This window comes from Botryllus schlosseri, chromosome 6 (assembly GCF_051294905.1).
Source record: "Botryllus schlosseri isolate E-star chromosome 6, Bs_hap1, whole genome shotgun sequence".
In the NCBI taxonomy this organism is placed as follows: domain Eukaryota; kingdom Metazoa; phylum Chordata; class Ascidiacea; order Stolidobranchia; family Styelidae; genus Botryllus; species Botryllus schlosseri.
The window spans coordinates 19217995-19242843 of NC_137241.1; the positions used below are offsets into that span (position 1 = coordinate 19217995).

At 40.5% G+C, this 24849-nt stretch overlaps 1 protein-coding gene across 2 annotated transcripts; it reads left to right on the forward strand.

Moving 5' to 3' along the window:
• The first annotated feature begins 3270 nt into the window (after positions 1-3270).
• Positions 3271-23147, forward strand: LOC145441391 (F-box only protein 11-like). Of its 2 annotated transcripts, none has more exons than XM_080319241.1 (19): positions 3271-3697; positions 5025-5213; positions 6435-6582; positions 7414-7543; positions 9927-9995; positions 10325-10454; positions 10518-10624; positions 10688-10817; positions 11935-12041; positions 13926-14063; positions 15088-15231; positions 15295-15454; positions 15515-15609; positions 16228-16436; positions 17179-17399; positions 18793-19011; positions 19753-19861; positions 19931-20029; positions 22341-23147. In XM_080319241.1, the coding sequence occupies exons 1-19, from the start codon at positions 3598-3600 to the stop codon at positions 22459-22461; spliced, it is 2625 nt and encodes an 874-aa protein (XP_080175367.1). In that variant the 5' UTR covers positions 3271-3597; the 3' UTR covers positions 22462-23147. The 2 variants fall into 2 exon arrangements, with proteins under 2 accessions (XP_080175367.1, XP_080175369.1); XM_080319243.1 differs by having other exon boundaries at positions 3272-3697; positions 6438-6582.
• The last annotated feature ends 1702 nt before the right edge of the window (positions 23148-24849 follow it).

Sequence of the window (24849 nt, forward strand, 5' to 3'; positions counted from 1 at the left end):
CCAGATAATTATTTCAAAACCTGCACATATTTTCACCACCATAAGCCATTACGTGTAGGTCGCAAAGATGCATTTTGCTATTTTTAGAACCTTCGTTGCCGACTGACTAACAAAAGTCAGCAACTCCACATCCCAATCTACTTCTTTCAACTACTTAAGTTAGGGTTACCATACGTCCTCTTTTTTGGAAGTGTCCTCGGAGGACGCCCAAAGGTCTTCTTTTTGGAGATTTTCGACTGAGATACAGTAAATCAGCTCCGAAGTAATGCTCCGGCGGTTATTTCGGGAGCTGAGTCGGAAAGTTGACCTTTTTTTAGTCAATCACCCACAAAGTCGGGAAAAATTTACCATTTATTCCGGATTTTACTTCAGTATTGTAAGTCTGAAAAACTGTCCTCTTCGGATTTCCAAAATATGGTAAACCTACTCAAGTACTTTTCAACACTTTCTATTTCTACTTGGAGTAGCTTTGTCATGAATTGGAAATCCCTACCGTTCTACTGTAACTAAGTGCAAACCATCGGCATTACTTCTACTTAAACGCGAATACCAACAGTGACTACTTTGATGACCCACCAACTTCAAAAACAGATTTGAATACGAAGGTGTTCCACACCAAAATTAGCGCTATCGTCGCTATAATGTCCAACGAATTCGTTGCGTAAAAGTAAGCGATCCTCTGAAACGACTTTGGTCGGTTGCTCTATGGTGCGCGACTTGGGATCATGATACGAGCTCCCACGGATTCTGTGGTATGACAGGATTGCCAGCTTCATGTAGTAAGTCAAGAACAGGTAATCGATGGACTGTATGTGTAGAGTACACACTCGTGACGTGTTTAAATTACATTTGTTTTTCAATTCAATTTATTGCTAACATTTTCATCATTTCAATACATCACAAGAGCGTGATACAATGGAAGATGGGAAAATTGTCGAAACGTATTGGAGCACTCTTCGAAATCAGACACACACCTGGCCTAGGCGATGTAAAATAGGAGGCACGCACACTGAATGGTAAGTAAAATAAGATAATATAAAAGGACAGGTGACAAAAAAGGTGTCATATGTGTGTAGGGAGGTGAGATCGAAATGTCAGGTCGTGGTCCGGTAAACTTGAGGGCTAACTAGTATTGATTCAGTAAAATTGTTTGTTTATATGCGATTACTATTCGTTAGGAAGAATGGACAGTGAACACAGACAAACAGTTGTCATATCTAGTATCATGACCACAAACTTCTAGACACTAACGTTGACCCCCATGAATAAGTAAGTAAACTGAAAACGACCATAAACGTTTTAGAATTTATTCATTCTCCCATTTCACGTAACCCAGTGGTTCCCAACCTTTTTCATCTCGTGCCTCCCTTGGCCGAAATTTGAGCCAAAATTCCCCCCTTAGGAGAAATCTGCCCGATGATTAAAATAGGTCATTTTTTACCGCGCAATCACCTGTTGACCGACGAATAAGACCGGAGGTACGGAGTGTCTGTTTCTAGCAGGGCTGTAAGAATACTTTGTAGACCTCCAAAAACCATGGTCTTGGTCCCAATCAAACAAATTCTGGAAGGCTTGACTCAACAGACCCCCATACTTCTATTTGTGTTTTCGGCTTATCATGCACCAATCGCTAATATAACTGCTGTGAAAAATCAGTATGCATAAATTTGCTGGTCTGGCGATTTTTTTCTCAAGTGTGCGTATGCATTTGGCCAATAATATTGGTATTTTCATATATAGCAGGATTGACCACACTCGAGTCGGACTCGAGTCAGCATTTTCTGATGACTCGACTTGACTCGAGTCATTTTCTAAAATTAGGGAAACGACTCGACTCGACTAGAGACAATCTTTGTATTGACTCGACTTGGAGTCATTGTACATGACTCGAACCAAGCCATATGACTCGTGACTATAAGACGGCCAAGACCAACATTTCATTGTAATTTCGAAGAACAGTAAAGTGACCTTCCTATTGGAATTTCGTCTATTGGTCCTGGTACTTGAGAATGCGACAATAAACTGCTCAAAGTGAGGAAAATTAGTATATTATAAATCAAAATCATTCAATATCACCAAACCGAGTTATAAAAAGTGAGTTTAACAAGACTTTAACTGGAAACTGAGCAGTCAACACAAGGAATTGGACTCGGACTCGAGTCATAATACCATAACTCGGACTCGACCCTATGCTCGGTGACTTGGACCGTCGGACTTGACTCAATGGTGAATTGAAAATGACTCGACTTGACTCGAGTCGAAACTATGAAAGTGAAATTGACTTGTGACTCGGAGCCTCGTGACTAGGTTACAGCCCTGATATATACCTTGATATATAACATACACGTGATCAGATTTCCTGCTTGAGCTCATTGAAATTTTTAGGACACTCATTCGGTTTCGGCAACATTGCACCAAGTTTGACATGCATTTTTTCGATCGAGTTGCTGTTCACTAAAAATAAAGCAAGGCTAGCGATCTCTTTGGCTTGAATCGATGACGTTGGAATATTTTGTCACTTTATGAAAATGTTGACATGAAAATATAAAATAAATACTTTCGTTAGAGGCCTTGCTGTGATAGATTCGGCACGACATTTGCTCGCTTAGAATATATTTGATTGAGAGACCGTCGCTGGCCTACAAAATTGTCTTGCGAACTGCAGCACATCTGAACTAGTTCAAAAAAAGGGGGCGAACTTGTATGGGAGAAAGAGATTTCAAATAGCATTTGAACATACTTTCAGCAAAAAAACAGCTATAAGGAGCATACGCTCTGATATAACTGGTTGCCAACATGACAGTTCGGACATGAACATTTTGGGAAATCCGTTACAATTCTAAAGTGGAATTCCTCCCTAAAAATAGCAAAATTCCCCCCAAGGGGGGAATTCCTCCCCGGTTGGGAACCACTGACGTAACCGAACTACTGCGGACGTTGCAGCACGGTAAAGGATGCGGTCAAGGATATGCAAATAGCCAAAATGTATTAATTAAAGAGGCTCATTATGTCTCCAGTGTTCTGCGTATCATTTGTGTGATATGACCATTGAGCGTTTGGTACGATTACCATACCACCCAGCCAGACTGGCATAGCCATAGACATAGCCACCAGCGAAACTTGCTTGCCTCGTCGTCCGTACCTACCGCCTGCGACGCCACAGAGATTTGTTTTTATTCCCACTGCGACTGTTCTCAATGCCATGCCACAAGGTGGCTCTGTCAAAAAATCTACCATTCTCATCATCTCATGTTTTCTGCTGTCTGCTGATGGGTAGGCAGGGTTTTGCGATGACGGTAATGAACGAAGGCGTAGATTTATCGACGTTATTGCTATCCAGAAGCCCGGAATTATTCCGTATATATCGTAGCTCAAAGTGGACGTCTGGCGGTTCTTATGCCATTTATAGGCTTACCGGTTGTCGCATAATTTCATGTAAATACGATATTACCGTAGCCTATACATTTTGGATTTGGGTTCAGCACCGTTACCGATTCTTATGGAATTTTTTTTAAATTTTAGAACATATATCTGATGTAACAGGCTAGTCCACTCGATTGATATCGTATCTTTTTAATTTTCCAGCACTAGTCAGGTATGCCAGCAAAAACCAGAAAAAATTCTGTTAGAAAAAGAAAAATATCAGCAGAATCCGAACCATCTTCTTCAGCAGCCACAAAGCACAGACATGGAAGAGGTTCGTGTAAAAGTGATATGTATCGAGATCGAAGTTTTCCTGTTATCGATACAATGCAATTTGTCATCATTTGCTTGAGCTTATTGCTTTTGTATGCAGAATTACCGTATATTTTTGGATTGCTTGTTCCAGTGTTCTTGAACTAGGCTAGCGGTGCACCTGCCGGGGCTGCCGGTGCTTTAGGTGTTCGTATAATATCCTCAGGACACAGTCTCTGAATATGAAGTAGGCCTATTAGATAGCAGCTATCTTTTCAGCAGACTGTATATAGAAAGATGCAAACTTACATTGATACCATACCAAACCGCTACGTTTCATTTTTTATTAAAATACTTGAATTTGGAAAATCGTCGCTGCTCACCTGATATATCGGGCAAAACGTACCGAGATTCCAGTATAACGCATAACATGCCTTCTGAATCTAATAAACAAAGTTTTGAAACTAAGTTATTAACAACATCAAAGTAGATATTCCTGGTATGCTGAATTAAGGGCACATTTTGTAAAATGTGATGACATGTTTTCAGGCAGGCCAAAAGTAATCAGGCAAATTGAGGATAAGGAGGTTCGGTAAGATACATACCTGTTGTTAGCAACCCGTGGAAACGATTCCAAGATGCTACTGTGTGGCATAAGAACTTACTTACCAAACGTTATGTAAAAATGGCTTTCTGCATTGAATAATAGATGTGTAAACCTAGTGCGAAACCTGAACGAATGTTGCGTGTCATCGGCTACGGAATCCAGCTTGGCTTATTCCCTACATTTTCATGATTTCAGACAACTTGTATCGATGCTGATTTTCGACTTCGAGGTGGATTTTGCCGTTGTTACAGTGCCCTGATGAGATTAGGATTATATAATTTCTGAAACAGTGTGACAGTAGTTTTCGATTTGGGCATCTTTTGCATTGTTTCCTTCAGTTCGCTTCCTAGCCTGTAAGATCACCAAGTCTTCACTAACTTCGATAACTCAAGTTGATAGTCTGTCTGTCAACTTATAGTATCATGTTGCAAACCAATCAACTGATCCGGGTCCATCAATGGAAACTTTTGTAAAATTCAATGATGTATAGACGGTTGTTTGAAATTTATTGGAATGGTAGTGCGATGCCTGTTCTGTTGAAGCTCCGTAACTCTGTTACAAATGTATTTTACATAATTCCTTGCGCATATCTACATGAAACTTGCATTGCGATCAGTCATCTAGGACTAGGACCTAGCATTCTTCAAGTGATGGTCTTTAGTTTCTTTTATAAACTCTTGAAATAAGACACAATTTCTCATGTACTTATTACTTATCGGCATTTCCTGAACTCCTGTTTCAGCGTCAAGTTCAGATCAATCAACGGTGCATGTAAAAATGGAGGAAATGCTCCCTCTGCGAAGGTCACAGAGATGCCAGCACAAGCGCTTGCTAGAAATGACCGCCCCATCCAAACCGGATGCGGAGTGTAACATCCAAGTCCGCTCAAAACGAGCCAGAAAGTCTCTGGTGAAATCAACTGACCGAAACAGTAAGCTTAGTGAATATAGTTATCTAGAAACCGATATGTTGCATATATATACAATTACTAAACTTAACTATGATGTGTTATCTATTAATTTCACGTCACTTACCAGTGTTAGAAACTGTTTTTTCAATCAAACTAGATCGATGAATTTGCAAGTCCCTAAGGATTCACAAACTCCACAATAGTATACTGGCGTTTGAGTTGCGACATGCTAAGATCATTGCAAGTATGTAGAGACTGATTGTATTGAATACAATTGAATTTTGGTGGCTCACTTATTGCAACCTACCAATTTTGCTACTATTCCTAGTAGGCAATGCCTTGAGGGGTCATATTGAGACCTCGTGTCACTGGGCTCTGCCACCTTTGAAGCCAATAACCGAGGTGACGCAAACGTTTCTAATCATCATCAAAGTAACACTAGTGTTCGGAAGATGCAAATCTTATCTCTTTCAAGTATAAAATGTGTAATATCGCTACCCAGTGACAGAACCAACATTTTAAAATACTTTCCTCAAGCAATATATAATGCTACCATGTCGAGAGAGAGGCAAGAGTGATGAATCAGATTCTACTCTAATTATGTTCGTTTGTGTCACAACTAATTATACATAGATGCGAACGAAAAGAAATTTTCGCTGAAATGTTTTGAGATGTGTGCTGTAATTTTCGAATTACAGCTGATACTAATATTCTCTGAAACCAAAATATTAGTATGACTGATTATTGGTAAACACACTAGAATGGGATCCAGACGAGAGCAGGGCCTCTCCAGGCTGTTATTGACATTTAGCACATTTGTTTTGGTTGAACAAAGCAAAAGGATGCCAGTTTAACTATTTTTGTTTGAGCTAGAGCGAAATGTCAACATTGCTTGTAATTATGAGTCATCATCATCATCGTGCCTGAAATCAATTTTATTTCCTCCAAGTTGTAAACTAACGGTATTGCATATTTTAGTATTTGACACAGTCGAGTACGTTTGTTGCCAAGTTATTCAGTTAATTCATCAATTTAAACCTTCAAAATTGTTTGAAACTCTTTAATACGAGATACAAATTGCAAGACATGTTTACTCTTTACTGCATATGGTATGGTCGATTGATTAGTCGTTTGGAATAGACAAGTTAGTTTTACTGGAAATTTCAAGTATATTCAGACCATGGTCAGTTGAATGGGTTGAAATTGTCGCGAGCTTTTCCCTTAATTCGTCTTTTCAACCAGCAGAACCGACTGGCGGACCTTATTTGATGCGAATATTACCTGACGAGGTGCTACTCAAGATATTTTCTTATTTATTGGAGGACGATCTTTGTTCTGTATCGAAAGTATGCAAGCGATTCAGTATATTAGGAAATGACAGCGTGCTCTGGTAAGATTTTGAGATTGTGTGGTTACAATTGGATGGGCATTTTTTATTGACATGTTTTTCCTTTATAGTTTTTGATGTAAGCATATGACTATTTCATGTAATCATTTTTGAACGTTCATCAATTGGCGAAATGCAAAGAAAGATCATACTTACCAATTCAGTTTTGTTTAAAGCTAGATTAATACATTCGGCTACTGTTTGGTCAATTGTGGACCGATAGTGTGTTGGACATTCCCACTATATTAAAGGTGTCTAATATCACTGAGTGACACAACCAAAAATTACAGTTTCAGAATCGTAGAAGTACATTCCAGGAAAAGGCGTAAGTCGTATTGATGTGTTGTCGATGATTATACCCCACCGATCAGAGTTTTGAACCGATGATGTCTATATCGTCTGTATGACATTGGCCTCTTTTGGCTAATGTTTTGTATTGATATTGCAATGACAGTTTTGAACCACTACTTCTAATTTGGTGGCTGTTATTTGAAAAATGTGGGGTATCTCATATAAATTTTATTAATTTACAATAAAATTCCATCTGAGTACTTTCGGTTCAACTGGTGTACTTGTAGTTTAGGAAACGGCATTTTCACTAAGAAGTGAACTCCTCTGGTCCTCCGTAAATCAATCAATCAAATAGTACTGAGCAGCCTCTCACATGGAACAGTTGTAAGAGTGATGACTTCGTCATCAAACCAGTTATTGCTGTCATGTATATTTGTGACAGTCTATTCTAGACGGGATTTAATTACGTTTATCGAGTTGGTTGTATTTGCATATATCATGTACTACTGGCCATTGACCGATGACATCACGTGACTTCTTCAGGAAACAACTGTACCAAGAGGTATTTGAATACAGCATGCCGATGATGCATCCGTCCGAGAAGAAGTTTTTTCAAATATCTCCAAAAGAACACGATGGCCCAAATCCGTGGAAAGATAGTTTTTTACAACTGGTATGTGTGAATCCACTGTTTTGTTGTCTTGTGTTCCGAGACGGTGAGCAGCTAGGGCTCGGAGTATCCTCATATGGCCGCAGTGTCTCTGCCAGGGTTGTAACCGAGCCGCAAGTCAACCTCACTTTTGTGGTTCTGACTCGGGTCAAGTCGAGTCATTTTCAATTCACCTTCGAGTCAAGCCCAAGTGAAGGAACAGAAGGTCGAGTCATAGTGTTAAGGCTTTGAGTCCGAGTCCAAGTCGTGTTAAATGTCTCGAGACGTGGTCGGGTTATGCATAATGACTCGAGTACATGTCGAGACAACACACAAATGGACCTGAGTCGAGTCAAGTCATGTCCTGTATTTTAGGAAAATAGCTTGAGTCGAAGTCGAGTCACCAAAAAAAACAAGACTCGAGTCATTACGACCTTGATCTCTGCGTATAATGTCTCTTTAACAGTAAGCCAAAGAAGTAATTTTTTATCATTTTCAATGGAAAGCAATTTATCTCCATGTCATGCAAAATACCTACCGTAAACCGGGGTAACTTTGGACTTAGGGTAACTTTGGACACTAAGCAGTAAAAGATTTAAATGGTTATTGATGAAAAAGGGCTGCCGCTGGATGTCCAATTCTTTTTCATGAGGCAACAGTACCACAAGTAGTCTCTATAGAAGGTGGATTCATTTCACTACCAGATAAACTTGACCCAACATTGATAAAGCAATGGAGGGGGTCAATTTCGTCAAAATTGATGGCCAATAAACTTACAACCAAACATAGATAGCATGTGATTCATATATTCAAAACTTGGCAGCAGATACCTCTAAGTAGTCTTAATCCATGGCCAAAATCTCAGTGGGCTCACCCTTAGATTAATACAAGAAAATGTGATGTCCAAAGTTACCCCGTCAAATTTTATCAGAACGGGGTAACTTTGGACAGTGAAAATTGTGATATTTAGAGATCTGGAAAGTGGCTGCTTCATCTGTGTCAAAGTGTATCGTCAACTATATTCCTTATGACCGGCCTGATGGCTTCTTAAAAATGGAATGAGAAGGTTAATAAATTAAGAGTTTGCCAAAATATGAAAAAATGGGTAGGCAATGATCTGAGAGATTATAATCGGGTGTAAGCTACTTCAAAAACGTATCACGTACTCCTAAAGATGCGCCTGCTGAATATGGGATATCGTAAATTACGACAAATATATCCATCAGAGGACATAGGAGAGGGAAAATGTATCTTTTCAAGAACAGTAATATATTTGAAATCGGCAATAAATCACGCTAACATGCTTAATGTTTGCTGTCGATTGCTGACACTGCCAGTGGAATACCCCTTGTCACCATATGTTATTTATAAGTCCCAATTGGTGAAGGCATGAGGGAAAATTGAGATAAGGGATGAATAAGGGGGCATTAGCCTCCCTAAACTATCTAATTTTTTTTTGGGGGGGGGGATTAGGTAAAAATCATGCAATAGGCCAGACATATACTATTTTGTTTCAGTTTTAGTCACTGCTCTCATCAACTCTTACCAAATAAGCCTCATTTACGAGGTTTCATAAACAATAGAGTGTAAAGGCATACAAAAACTACATTGTCCAAAGTTACCCCACATGCAGGGGTAACTTTGGACACGGATAATTTACAAAAATAGGGTACTTATTTATGACCATGAAGATTTTGGATTGGTTAATTCTAATCTTTGTTCCATGACCCAAAAAAACACAAAACTTGCCTCCCCTACACCCTAGCATTTCCAAGATACAAAGCGGAATTGTTGAGAATTGTCCAAAGTTACCCCGGTTTACGGTATTCAAATGTTTTTACCTGCAGCAGATCCTCATTTTATGGTGTATTTTGAGCTTGGTGTGGGATCAAAGAATAAATCTATTGTAAACTATTTACGAATACCAGCTGTTACTTTGTGTAATGTTATTTGGCCTAATATATCAAGACTTGATGCTTTCTTCAAAGTTCGAAGTATGCCTTCGCGAATGTCGGAGTTGTTCTGTCATAATCTGGATATTTTCTGTCGGATGTTTTGTAGTGGAGTCATAAACGTGCTGGCGAAAATCGCACTGTTGAATGTCCTCAAAATATAATGTAAACTCTTTTCTTTTCAGTGTTTTTGTAAAGCGCATGAACTTTAATATAAAAAAAGTTGTTTTATTTTCCAAAATCATGGTTGTTCAAGGCCTAAACGACGTTCAGAGCTGCAGAAATTGTGAAAAAATATGTGTGTCCACTGTCTAATTACCAGGCCAGTTCAAACTTTAAACCGTAGATGAAGACATAAGTTGTAATATTGTCGTTAATGGTCAATGGATACTGGAAAAGTGCTTCATTTTGTCATCCGTGTTGGAAATCTTAACAAGCTCAATTAATTTCTGTAGAAGAACGGCGTGCATGTGGGACAAAACTTTTCTAAAAACTCTCATCTCAGGAAAAGAGGATACCTAAAGGTAAGACGATTTCATATTCATCACCTGATACACAGAGATAGGCATTGGTTTCGATTTACCATAATTGGAATTGGCATGAAATATCTGACAATTGCGATTTTGACGCTAACAAATTTGGGCATAGATTTGAAAGATACGATTGTTGATATACAATGTTCTTTTCAGTTCTCTACTAGTTGCCGACGATTACCCCTGACGAGTGTCAGCCAAAATATTCGGGCTCATTTTAATATGAATATACTGTTTGACTGTATATTGGAGTTCTGTACCTCAAAAAGCTCTTTAAAGATTTGAATCTCAAAATATTGTATCCGATTTTTCCACGGCAGTATTATGAAACCATTGACGACGCCTGCAACGCGACAGAAGGCAATCGGGACAAGATTGTTTTCGTGCATTCCGGACTCTACACGGACGAGTGGATTTACCTGGAGAGCCCGGTGACTATCATCGGCGCCGGTACGTTATTCTGATTTCGAAATATCGGTCGAAAAAAATCAATACGTATTCGCCGTTTTGCAGCCCCCGGCAAGGTATCTTCCGAAGTAATCATCGAAAACACACACACTTCCACCATCGTTTTCATGGAGGGTTCCGAAGACTCGTACGTGGGGTACATGACTATCAAGGTGCCATCTTTCGAGATTGTCTGGGTGTCCGACTGCGTTTAATGCGTGAACTTTGTCATGCAGTTGTATCATCCTCAATCCGAAGAAGTCAACTCGTCGTTATACGCTGCTGATGACGATAAGCACTGCATCAAAGTCGGAGCAAACTGCTCGCCTACCATTGATCGTTGCTTTGTGAAATGTATATCGACAGGTAAGTTTGTAGATGGTGTTTATTATCCCATCCTCGTCGCCAATAATAAGTCTCGTCCTTTGATGCTGATGATAGATTACAGACAGACTGTTCCGGCAGAAGATTTATTAGATTAGAGCTAATAATCCCAACTACATCTAAAGAAATAAACAATGCGGGAAAGCAACATTACTGCACTACTGTGAGCGCGAGCGGCGACGTATATGAGCGGTCTTCACAACACATGTTGTGAGGCAAACTTGTGACTTCGCTATAGCGAGAATCAGGATATAACAGTGTTGAGGCGTGCCTGCGATGATAGTCGGTGGTAGGATTCTATGACAAAAGTCATGACGAGGGCGATTTATTTTTCTTGGTAAGCTACTTATTAAGGACAGAGACAGTTTCTACCCGAGAATGTAGGAAAGTATCTTTCGTTGTACTACAACTAATTTTTAATCATTTCTACCATAACGCGTGATGTAACTACTGGAATACTTCATACTTCCAGATTTCGTTAAATGAAGTTTTTATGTAAAAATTGTGTGTTTTTCAAGTCAAAAAAGTTTTATCAAGTAAAACTACTTCTAAAGGACAGACAGTTCCAACCAGAAATGAAGATAAGTAGTACAATTCTAACATTATGCCCGAAAGCACCTAATTTGCATAGCCTACATGAGGTCAAAATTTGGTCAAAACTTAGTTTTCTAAGGTAGAAGAATGTCAAAATTTTTATTTTTTAGGTCAAAATTTTCTGTTTTTCGGGTAAAAAAATCGCATTAGTCATTACAGTAGTATTGCTAACCGGTTCGCTGATCTGATAAAAATTCGTGAGGCAGCATTTGGACAAAATTAAATGAAACGGTAAATGTTGGCTGTAGATTATATTCTATTCTATTCTGTCTATGAATCAAGTATCTTATGTTTTTGTCAAATTACTCTTTAGCTGCTGACTTGTTCGACGGTGATTTTCGTATCTTGTTGATAGCAACGTGACTGCATTGGTTGTTACTCTGCTGTGGATAACACAATCTTGATGTAGGCATAGGCTACACAATATAGTGTTCCTCAGCCAATACTAGGCTAGACTTTATTCGCTTTGATATCGCAACTCATCCATTTCATCCTCTCGTTACAGTGGGCAGTGCAGTTTGTGTCACTGGCTCTGGAGCCTGTCCAACGTTCAAATTTGTGAAGATCAGCGATTGCGAGAATGTTGGTCTCTACATCAACGACAAAGCAGAGGTGAGACTGAGAGAAATGATGCTGTATGCTGTTGAGGAAAATGTTAAGAACGCCGTAGAACTGCGTAGGACGTTGTTTAAGCTGAATTGTGAGAGATTATTCCAATTTTTCTCTCCCGTAATTTATTTTGGATTCAATGCGGCGATCAAGTATTGACCTACTTATATAACTGTGATCTGAACATATTCTGTTGTACTAGCCCCTAGCTTGGTTATGTTTCAAAAAGTTTCAATTATGTAACTCACTAAAGCGATAACCGAATCGGCTCAATGAGGTTAATTGTTGACGTTTGACTCTTGCTGCCACACTTTTATTTGTTATTCTGACATTCTAACCGGAATTCGTCTCGAACGAGAAGTGGCTTCTCTGACCCTTTCAGCACGCTGCTGACATTGCATGCGTTTGCCCTCTGGCTGATTTCTTGCTTGTAAACAAAGAGTAGGTTCCCGATAATGAGCTGTAATTTGTGCAGTATCGCTTGCCGACCGTGGCCGTCTTTATCCGCTTCAATGCGTGGTAATTGTAAACAATCTTGGCCCCTTCGAATCTGCAATTTTGCTAGGGGCTTTTGATTCCATTTAAATCATGTATGGTATGAATAATTCTCATCTGATTCTGTAGTGTGTTTACTATGTGTATGTACTATGGTATGAATTAGGCGAAAATGTAGAATAGAGTAAAATGTAGGTATTGTAAACTATGTCTAAGTAAACTGCTCTCTTTACCCGTTGATTGAAGTGAGATTGTTCCAGTGAGTGGAGAATTTCGGCAAAGCAGGTCAAGCGATTAATACCATCAGTTTTCATCGATGCTGAAAATTCTGAATCAATCCATAATTCCGCTTGTTCAACTTCAATAATTTAGGGGAACTGGGTTAACCGTTTCCCTTGATTGAATGCCGATGGCATCTCGAAGTGTTTAATTATAGATTTAAACCGATGATTGTACCCATAATTAGCTCTATATGCAAACAAAATGAAAACCATAAACTACGTTGGAGATATGCTGAGCAACCCTGCACGACCTTTTGTGTTTACAAATTTAATGTATGCACGTCACAGATTAAATATCATAAAACGCAAATCCCCATTTTGAATGAATTTTACTCCGAATCTGAATATGATGTCTGTAGCATCGGAAGTGGTGAAAAAATATATTAAAATTCCACTTTGAAATTTGAAAGAATGAAAAATCACAAATATCCGACAGCATCTTGTGTTAGCGCAATTGGTCAAAGTAGCCATCGTTGGTATTCAGTAGAAATAACTCTGTAAATTCCTACTCAAGTACAAATAGTTAAGTGTAACAGTTTTCAAGTACGTAAAAAGCAAATATTCCACTCCTAGTTTTGCAGGGCTTCTTGGAGGTGTACTGAACTTTTAAGACACAATTGAATTGTATATTTGTATTGAAACGAAACCGAATATTTTCAACTGACACTTGTCAGGGGTAAGAATTGGAAAGAACATTGTATATCGACAATCGTATCACGAAATATGACGTCACCTGCATTAAATTTCGATTAATCAGGGCGAAGTGAGAGCTTAAGCTTAAGGTGCTATTTTTAGATGGTACATGAACTCCTGTAGGCACAGACTTCGTTGGTGTATTTTGACAAAAGTTAACTCCATGGCTCCAAATGAAACTGAACGGCCTCTCCTGACAACACGAAATCGAAATTTGTCGAATGTTTACCAATGACAGAATTCATGGCCTAGTTTGTCCTAGAAAACCGAAAACTATGAAGTAGTGAAAGCGGTCTAAAATCATGACCGCTTTGGCTGCTCAGGTAGGAAAAATCTACATCACGAGTAGGCCTACTTCGTTATCCACCACCACTCGGTGCCAGTGCGTGCGGAATCACCTTCTTATTCCTTCCCACAGGGCTTCTACGAAGACTGCGAAATCAACAACAACGCTCTCGCCGGTATCTGGGTGAAAGACCACGCGAAGCCTGTCATCCGGAGATGCCACGTTCACCACGGACGGGACGTAGGGGTGTTCACGTTCGATCATGGCGGTGTAAGTACACGCAGAGCTAAGTGGATTTGATATTTACAAATCCAACTCCTTTTCTGGGACTTAGATTCAGATCCAAGTCCATGCGGTGTTGTGTTTTAATCCAAGTCCAAATTTTGTGTATTCATATTGAAATGAACCCGAATATTTTCGGCTGACACTCGTCAGGGGTAATCGTCAGCAACTAGTAGAGAATGGAAAAGAACATCGTATATCAACGATCGGGTCACAAAATATGACGTTACCGGCATGAAATTTTGAATGAGAGAACGTTCAATGTACTATTTTTAGATGGCACACGAACTCTTTTTGTTGACACTGCCTTGGCTGGTGTATTTCGGCCGAAATTTGTTCAAATGCTGAATGGAAATTGAAAATGATTTGAAATTTCATGTCCAAGATGAAATCGATATACGGCTTCGAAATAATCGTAAATCCATCGAAATCCGGCCAATAATCATGAAATCTGTATTTTTTCGAATCGTAATGGTCTTTTCTGAATTACGACGTCTCGTGTTACTGTGAATGACATGTCACAAGGCAGCTCAACTTTTGGTCTCCGCACTGTGCCGTGCATTCGTTCCCAGAGGATCGCGCTCATTAATTAATCATTGACAAGTGCCTCCTTGTTGCAGGCGCGGATGTCGGATTTCTTTTGATTTCTGGCTGATTTTACTGCGTTTCTTTTGCGTCTCTCTGTCGTTTTGTAGCCGTCGTTTTGTTCATATTGTTAATATATTCAGTAAAAGCTTTTCGATTGGCTGACTGATGTACCTTTACTGTTATACCACACTGTCTACTAGATGTTTGTTTTGTTATGATTACGTCATGCAGACAAAAATTTGATGTACCGTATAACTGTGGTATTTGCTACTGGTGAGAGTAGGTCGAAAAACTTTTACTTGATAAATTAACAATATGAAGTTATTATTTCGTTTATGTATCAATATATGGGCTATCCGAACTTCGCTTATCTGACGCGTATTCTAAAGACTGTTACGCTGACATTGCAATTCTCTTTGGTCAGGGCTATTTTGAGAAATGCGACATACATCACAACAGAATAGCTGGTTTTGAAGTGAAAGAGGGCGCCAATCCGACCGTGGTCAACTGTTCCATCCATCACGGACACACAGGCGGTATCTACGTACACGCGCGCGGACGCGGGCAGGTAGAATACTTGGATCTTGATGGTATCGTAATGCACATGTAATGTTTCTGCATCGTTTCGCAGTTTATCGACAATAAAATTTACAACAACGCCTTTGCCGGAGTCTGGGTGACGTCGCACAGCGATCCCACGATACGCGGTAATGAAATATTCAACGGCAACCAAGGAGGCGTTTATATCTTCGGGGACGGCAAGGGATTGATCGAAAGGAACAACATTTACGGTACGCTGAAACGGCGAGACAGTAGGAGACAGCATGAAGACTGTGATTTGTTTTTTGTAGGTAACGCCCTCGCCGGTATACAGATACGTACGAACAGCAGTCCGATTGTAAGGCGGAACAAAATACACGACGGCCAGCACGGAGGGATATATGTGGTTAGTTTGCATTTGTTTGCATTGTTGCCAGAATTTGTGAGTGGTCGGCACTGCTACTTCAGTAAAAGTAACGCTGCAAATTTCTACTCTACAACAAGTAGAGGTAGCGGTTCCTAAGATAAGGTAAAAGCCGTTTAAAGTTGAAGTGGAAAGTGGTGTTAAAAGTGCCCGAGCAAGTAGTTGTGATAAGCAGATTTGGTCGAAGCATCTCATGATTGTAATAGTCTATCGGTGGGAGGGTCTACTTTAGAAATATAAATGTGGCAATGTATCAACACAAAATGACCGATGACAGTGTAAATAGGTCCGCTTTTTGAAAAGATATTCAATTCCTGTTATACGGAAACTATTTCGGTCTGGTACCATGACAATTTCACTCGTAAACGTGGTGCAAACCTATCCAAAAATTGCTTGCTATATTACAAAAGAATAGTTTCTCTTCGGATACCGTTAACTAGAATTGGAAGTGTTCCAAACACGTGTCCACTTGAGTAGGTCGTGCAAATAGGCCAAGCGTGCTTGAGTACTCCGGAAATGAAGTACTTGGTCACTGAGCATGACGTCCTTCTAGTATCGTTCATAATATACCGTGACTTTATGCGTCGTTGAACTTTGCAGCACGAGAGGGGTCAAGGCATCGTCGAAGAGAACGAGATCTACGCAAACACACTCGCTGGTGTTTGGGTCACCACCGGGTCGGCCCCCACTCTGCGCAGGAACCGAATCCACTCCGGCAAGCAAGTCGGGGTTTACTTCTACGACAACGGGCACGGAACGTTGGAGGATAACGACATTTACAATCATATGTACTCGGGAGTGCAAATAAGGTGTGGTGATACACGGGTGTGTTTCATTTTGTAAACAGTGCGGCAGTGAGACAGATGTTGCGTGTTTTATATGAGAATTTGAATGGCCGAGTGTGTGGCGGACTGCAGCCTGTTTCTGACTGTGCCATCGTTTCTAAATCTGTCACGTTTACAATAAGTATTAACAGATACTGTCTAACTGCTTCCACGTTTTTTGGTGGTGTAGTGATTTTTGTTGGCGTGTACTGATCGTGATTTGTGTGTCTTGACTCTTGATGATAGCTGTTGTGGTCGGTTCGGTTTAGTTCATCAAGTTTAATCGTAATCTCATTATTTCAAAACACCACAAGATTCGGAATAATCTGTAAATCGAACACAAGTAACCTTGGCCCACTGCCGTCGCGTTTTTCTGTGACCGAATAACTTTACTTCAACCGGTGGGTTCATTTCATTTCTACTTTTCACTAGATCTCAACACCGGCTATTATCTTCAGGGATGGATTTGCATTAGTTTATTTTGTTAATGCTGTTGTTTATGATGCTTTGAAACGGCTCAGGAAATTCTTACTATGTCAGTATCAGTTGCTCACCAATTATTTCTGGCATTGTTATCGGGTATGGACAAAGAAACGAGGCTAAAACACGCCGTAAAATCGTATTTTCTGACCTGTCTTGCTCGACTACTCATTTGTATATACCTCGGGCCTCTACGCGAATAGCACTAACCTTCAACAATCTGTTGGTAAACGTCGCGCCATTGCAGGACCGGCAGCAATCCGACGATACGACGAAACAAGATCTGGGGCGGTCAGAACGGCGGCATTCTCGTCTACAACTCGGGGCTCGGGGTGATTGAGCATAACGAGATTTTCGACAACGCGATGGCCGGCGTCTGGATCAAGACCGACAGCAACCCGACGATGAGAAGCAACAAAATCTATGACGGGCGAGACGGCGGGATATGCATTTTTAATGGCGGAAGAGGTGATGCATGTTTGTAGAGTGTGTAATTTAGTCTAGGTAGGCTTCTGGAGGTACAGTACAAATCTTCGATAATGCAACAAACGATATGTTCGTATTCTGCTTTAAGCTTTTCCAGTAGCTCTACAACAATTGAATAATATATTCATATTGAAATATTTAAAGAGCTTCTTGGAGGTACAGAACTTCAATATACAATTGAATAGTATATTCATGTTGAAATGAACCCGAATATTTTCGGCTGACAGTCGTCAGGGGTAATCGTCAGCAACTAGTAGAGTAATGGAAAAGTCATTGTGTATCAACAATCGTATCACAAAATATGACGTCACCAGCATGAAATAAAATCTCAAATACGAGAGCGTTCAATGTACTATTTCAAGATGGTACACAAATTCCTTTGTAGTGGGCTGATGTATTTTGATAAAGGTCGACTCCAAGGCACACAGATGAGAGTGTGAGCCACCCCTCCCGATGACGCGAAATCTGTCGTCTCGATAATTTTTCGTGCAGGGCCATAAATTCTGCCGTTGGCAAACGTCTGTGGGATAATTCGCTTGTGCGAAAAATTATCGAGACTACAGATTTCAATATTGAAATATGCCCGAATATTTCCAGCTGACACTCGTCAAGGGTAATGGTCAGCAACTAATAGGGATTGCTAAAGACCTTTGTGTATAAGCAGGAGTAAACTTCGGTAAATGCCGTTCACTGAATTAAAGATATGAAAGAGTTTTGTCACTGGGATATAATAATAATGAGTAAATAAATATTTATATATAACAACATAGACAACAAAACTCAACGTGACAGTGGTGAAATGTTGCCAAAGTGTAAAGATGTTCTTTATGGCGGCAGTTGATTCAACAAGCTGTAACCGAAAAAGAAAGTGATATTGAGTAACGATGGAATACTGATTGTTACTTGAATTGTCATTTTTTATTATGTTTCGGAGTATGTGCGCTAGTCAGTATTCAATTCAATAGTATATTCATACTGGAATGAACCCGAATATTTTCGGCTGTCACGGGTAATCGTCAGCAATCGGTATTCAGCCGAAAATATTCGGGTTCATTTCAGTGTAAATATAGTATGCAATTGTATATTGAAGTTCTGTACCTTCGTGAAACTGTTGTCAGTATTACGTTGCAATTCTGATTTTGCATCTCTTTTCATCACTGTCGTCATTGATGTCATCAATGCTTTCCAGAGACGAGCCGATTTAATATTTTGGAATCCAAATCCTGTTCAGGAATAAGGTTCGAATCCAAAACAAGAATTGTTATTCAGATGCTGTCAAAATTCATGTTCATGTCTGATAATTGGAAACTATTAGAAATACTGTGTTCAAGCCCAAATAACGCCAAAATGTCTGAGCCTGATATTTTCAATTCAGGCATCGTGGAAGAGAACGAAATCTTCCGAAACGCGCAAGCCGGCGTCCTGATCAGCACCAACAGCCAGCCGGTTCTGAAACGCAATCGGATCTTCGACGGTTTCGCGGCCGGTATCGAGATCACAAACTCTGCGACCGCCGTTCTCGAACGGAATCAAGTGTTCAATAATAAGTTTGGCGGCATTTTTCTGGCCACCGGCATATCTGCAGTACTGAAAGGTGAGCTTACACTTTGATATCTATTTTATGGAATTGATGGGTTTGAAGAGCTTCTTTGAGGTAAAGAACTTCAATATTGTATTGAATAATATATTCATATTTACATTAGACTTGTGCAATGTGTTTGTATTGCTCCCATTGGACTTCATGCTTGTATTCCTTTGGAATAGGGAGGCTTAGCAAGTTTTCGTCATTCTGACTGGTATTTAGTGTTGTGACTAGGCCTCATATTTAGCTAGCAGTGATGAAATATTTCAAATTTGGCTTATATGTAAGCGAGTTGTAGGTTCATTGCCTTGTCAGTATTGCCAACAAAATATTTGAGGATCGAAAATTTTTAACCACATGCCGTGGCTAGTTGCACGGCCTATTGTTTTCTGTAATGGCGCTTCTCAACCTCGTATAAAACGTCAAGTCATCAAATTTAAAAAAAAATTCAACCTGAGTAAGGGGAAATGTGGTAGAGGACCAAATACGTTCATCATACAATTTCCAAATTTGTGTTAACCGCACAATCCAAAATTCTTCCCTGGAAAATTTTTCGGGCTTGGAATGTCATTGTGTGTGTTCGAATGTCTTCTGGCACCTTTATTCTGTCTTTCGAGACAGCACTCTTCCAACTTGTGGGAAATAGTCTGTTAATGCCCGAAATCATGGTGGGACTGGTCATCAATTCCGATTATTGTTTGTTGATTTATCCAATCTCAAGTCTGCTGTTGATAAAACTCTTCTGATTTTCAGACAACAAAGTTTTCGGGAATCACAACGCTATAGACAAAGCGGTCAAGCACGGTCAATGCCTCTATAAAATTTCCAGCTACACAAGCTATCCTATGCATGATTTTTACAGGTGGGCACGTTTTTCAGTGTCACGCTACGGGCAATCCCGTTGATACGTTTCTTATTTCCTGTTTGTCAGATGTCACACTTGCAACACAACGGACAGAAACGCGATCTGCGTCAATTGCATTCGCAAATGTCACCAGGATCATTTGGTCGAGTTTATACGTCATGACAGGTATGTGTCGGACAGAGGTCATCATAGTACTCGGTGCTGCAAGTTTCTACTCAATGATTACATGTAGAGGTAGCGATTAGACATGCCATGAATACTTCAAGTGGAAATTGAAAAAGGTTGAAAAGTTCTCAAATTAGTTTCAAAGAGTAGATTTAAATAGAGAGATCGCATACATTTAGCAGTTTTTAATCAAAGGCGGCTGCTGACAAAATCACAAGATGTATCTTTGAGGCTTATGTGAATTGGCACAAACATAGTCATATATTGAGTTTCCGTTATATAGGCGCTATTTCATGCAGTTGTTTTTCTCAAACTCAACCCAAAACAGGATCGCATAATGGTGGAGCATCCGACTTCCTGATCAGTAGGTCGTGGGTTCAATCCTCGGCTGGGTCAGACCAAAGACTTGGCAGTAAAACTGGTTTCCGTGGCTACCTCGCTTGGCGCTCAGCATTTCCGGTATAGCACGCAGGGCTGGTGGACTTTATGTCAAATCAATCCGTGTTTCAAACAGCTCGCAAAATGTAATGACTTTGGATCAACCCTCATAGTTGTAGTGGCGTGATAGCGTAGTGGTGAAATCCACAGCGACAGCATCAAGGGGATGTCGGTTCGAGTCTGACTTCAGAATATATACCTAAGTGTTGGAGGTTTATCTAGACTTTTCGCCATTTAATCCATGGAAGCGATGTCTTGAAAAATACTAGATGTGGGCCGTGCTACAAGTCGGCAGCTACGGAATAAAAAAAATAAGAGATATCGGCCTCGTGCAAATGACCATTGTAGTCGACAGACACCATGAACACCCACAAACAGACAGACTTAGAAAGCCTCACAAGACTACATAGACACCTTCCTTGTCCAGCTGCATGTCCACATCATGCACGCATGATATACAGTGCACATATCGTGTGCATCTAAACTAGGGTTGCCATACGTCCGGAATTTCCCGGACATGTCCGGAATTTCACTGAAAAATCTGCGTCCGGGAGGAATTTCTAAAATATACCTAAATGTCCGGAATTTTGAAGGCTTGAAGCAGGTTCAAAAGTTTTTCGTAAATCAACATAAACACTATTATTATCAAGCAGGTTTATGCTATTCAAAATTGTTCTTCGTGCCGCGCGCTAGTTTGAAACGTATAAGGATATTAGTATGGGCTTCAGGCACCACCATAGCCAAAAAATGCAATCCAAATAAATATAAATAACCATCATTTACTAAAATAAGTCTGATTGTAATCGCAATTATAAGCTAACGGTATATTCCTAGAGTTGGTTAAGGCCGATTGGATGCTTCAATCACATACAGTGGCTCCAAATATTGTGGGGTCGTCCGCCTTTATCCAAAGATCGCGATGATGTTGAACGTAATCAGCTTCCTATGCCGTGTGTAAGTTTGGGCAAGCTGATTTTTTTTAGTAATCAGTTTATCAAGTTTTGAGCTTTGCCACGGAACATTTTCAAGTGGGAAATGAGGTCGCGAGCATAAGAGGTTGGAAATCACCGGATGTGCAACCTGCTGGTGCATTTTAGAGTAGCCTAATATATCGAATAATCAATATTATTGACAGAATTCATACATAAAATGTAACAGCCAAATGCATATAGTAAGTGCCCAACAAGTTACATCGACTACCCTAAGGTGGGCCCAAGATCAGTGCTTTGGGGAAGGGGGGGAGGAGAAAAAATGTTGTTTCGGACCTGATTAAAACACAAACAGATAGCCGCACCGACGTAACTGTATAGCAGGGCTGTCAAACACAAATCCTGACAGGCCAGACACGGCCCGCCAGATGATTTCATCCGACCCGTAGAGGATGCTATTGCTAGCAAGTAGCAATCACCAGAGCTCACATGACAGATTGCCCAATTCATGACCTATGGTCCACTTCATTCCTGTATTGTGTATACAGTCGATGGGCGATGTTTTGATAGTGTGACGTCATACTGACGGTCAATGTGTTACACCTCATTTTGAAATCCGCTAGGAGGCGCTAAAGAGTGTCCGGAATTTGCTACACTAAAATATGGCAACCCTAATGTAAACCATGTATATCATAAGTCGGTGCATATGGTGCAAGTGCACGAAGGACAAAATGATATAACTTCCAATTCCTACATTCTACTTTCCAAAATCCAAATGTGTAGAAAGTGAGTGGTTTTGCTTGAAAAAATGTAAGTGGGAGCAGTCTTGAAACAGCGACCTGAGTAGTGCAAGCACGCAAAAGGTATGCGAGTACTGTGAAGAAGGTGCTGATGACGATTGTGTTACCTTTTCTACGCGGTGACACATTGCTTTTAACCCGCAGATTTTTTTGCGACTGTGGAGCTGGCTCCCTGAACGGAACGTGCTGCTTAGCGGGCGAGCCTACCCATGACACGGACACCTTGTACGACTCCGCCGCTCCGACCGAATCCAACACGATATGAAGCTCTCGAGACAACACTTGTGCCAATCCACTCGACGCGGATCCCGTTCTATTGTTCAACTGCAATTGCTCTTACTTATCGTTTTCTCTAGATCCCGGTTATATCGGTTAGCTCACTGCTTGCTAATTTTGTCGTGCTTAGTTATTTTCGCTTTCAGTTTTGCTGCGTTAGTCAGGCATGCTAATGCCGACCGGGTTGTTTCGATTCGCGACGGCAACTCTCAGTAAGTATTGTTTCCGAGTTTACGGTTCCCGCTATTTCGAACAATTTCGGTTGCATCCTCGCGAGATCAACGCTTTCTTTTTTTAGTGTTTATGGTATTTCTTTTGACATTGGTCACTCCATCCAAATGCGCCTTGTCCACTTCGTTTTATTTCTTTCCACCCTTATCTTTCTAATCTTGTTGCGCGTCACGGTTTTCTATTTATTATTTTCCACCATTCTTACCGAAGTACTTCCTTGATAACTGTATTGCTTATCTATATCCTAAGTATTCCTTTCACTTCATTCCCCGTAAGCAAAATGATCGTGAAACACACTCGCCTCTCGATCGGTTGTGGGGATAACGGCTGTGTTCGACATGTCGCCTGCTATATTTCTCTGATACGCCCGTCTTGATTTTGCGACACGGCGTGCAATTTGGAATTACCTTTTCATTTGTAAAAAAGGCAATGCACCCTCCGTCATGTTATTGTGTTTTTTGTAGCAGTTTTTAAGACCAGGTCCAGTCGGAAACAGGGCGACTCGGCATGAAAGTAGCTTGATCACATGCCAACGTTGTGTGAAATCATTTAGCGGTGTGGTAACCGGCAAGCACTATTCGCATGCAGGTTGTAAGACGTGATGAGATAAGCACTATAGCAACGGTTTGGTATAATTGTGATGTGATACCAGTGGACAGTGGCTGGCGGCAGCGTTCATAACTGCCAGGATAAACCAGTAGAGGTACAGATTCGGATTAGCGTGTCTCGATGAGGAGAGGTGTTCAGAGTATTTGAAGCAAGTCGGGGACTTGGACTCGAGTCATTACGCAGGACTCGAGACTCGGACGGCCAAGAGCGCAGTTTCATTGTAATTTTGAAGAGTAGTAACGTATAACCACCCTATTGGGGGTTCGTCTATTGGTACTATTTGAAAATTCGACCAGAAACTATTAAAAGTGAGGAAAATTAGTTTATTATAAATGCGAACCATACGATATCACCAAACAGAGTTATAACAGTGGGTTTAACAAGACTTTATCTGGGAGCTGAGCAGTCAACACAATGATTTGGACTCGGACTCGAGTCATAATACCATGACTCGGACTCGAACCTCTGCTCGATGACTTGGACTCGGACTTGACTCGGTGGCGAATTGAAAATGACTCGACTTGACTCGAGTCAAAACTAAAAAAGTGAGATTGACTTGTGACTCGGAGCCTTGTGACTTGGTTACAACCCTGCTCATGTTTCTCTTCTTTCTTTCTAACATCTGTTGATTCAGGATTGTGTCGTTAGGCGATAAAACTCTTACAGCTACGATGACGTATGCGAAATAGGCCTACCCTGGTCGATGGCAGCAAATACAACCCATCACATTCGGCTCGCATGTCAGGATTTGTGGATTCATCGAAGTCATTGAACAGCTGCCCCAGCCTACCCACTGGCCAACTAATGCCAATAGGACAGGGAAAGTCGATGAGATATGTGCTTCGATTCACTGCAGGAGACTGAATTTTTCATCCAACCGGAATACGTAGAAACATAATTACTAGTTACCCCGCCTTACGACACCGTAACGGTAAAACCTAATTGAGGTGAAGAGATAGGTACGTAGGCTACGTCTTATGTGAACCCCCTCCCCGAAGTATATATTGCCGGCCGGACATCATTAAAATGATTTTAAACTTCACCACTCCACTGAGACATAGTGTACCAAATCAATACAACAGGTCGTTCCTGACCATGTGTAACCTTGTGCTATTTGTTTGAAAACAGGATGCGGAAAATCGAGGCTATCTAAACCAGTGGTTCTCAACCGCCGGTCCGCGGACCGGTGCCGGTCCGTGACGACATTCCTGCCAGGTGTATATTACAATTTTATACCTTAAATTCAAGATGCAAGATGTTGAAGGCTTGTCCATTGATAAAATAAATAAAACATCAAATTTTAAACTTAAAGTTTAAAAAGTGTCATTTGACGACATGTGAGTGACAAGCACAGAACAGGTACGAGCTGACTCATCGCTAAACAGCGCAGTTAGCGCTGCGCGATCATTCGTTTTCGATTCATTCATTTTGTGCAGGACCTTAACTGGGGCACCCCAAACAACCCAATGGACGAGGGGCCGAGCTTGTGAAGAGCACAAAATTGTTTTGCAAATGAACATAAATCATATAGCATCAT

Bases quoted from the DNA above. Each gene is read 5' to 3' on its own strand.
- LOC145441391 (XM_080319241.1), top strand. From the start codon at position 3,598: ATGCCAGCAAAAACCAGAAAAAATTCTGTTAGAAAAAGAAAAATATCA. The intron at 15,455-15,514 runs GTACGCTGAAAC...TGTTTTTTGTAG, and splicing joins CGAAAGGAACAACATTTACG to GTAACGCCCTCGCCGGTATA. The intron at 19,012-19,752 runs GTGAGCTTACAC...TCTGATTTTCAG, and splicing joins CATATCTGCAGTACTGAAAG to ACAACAAAGTTTTCGGGAAT.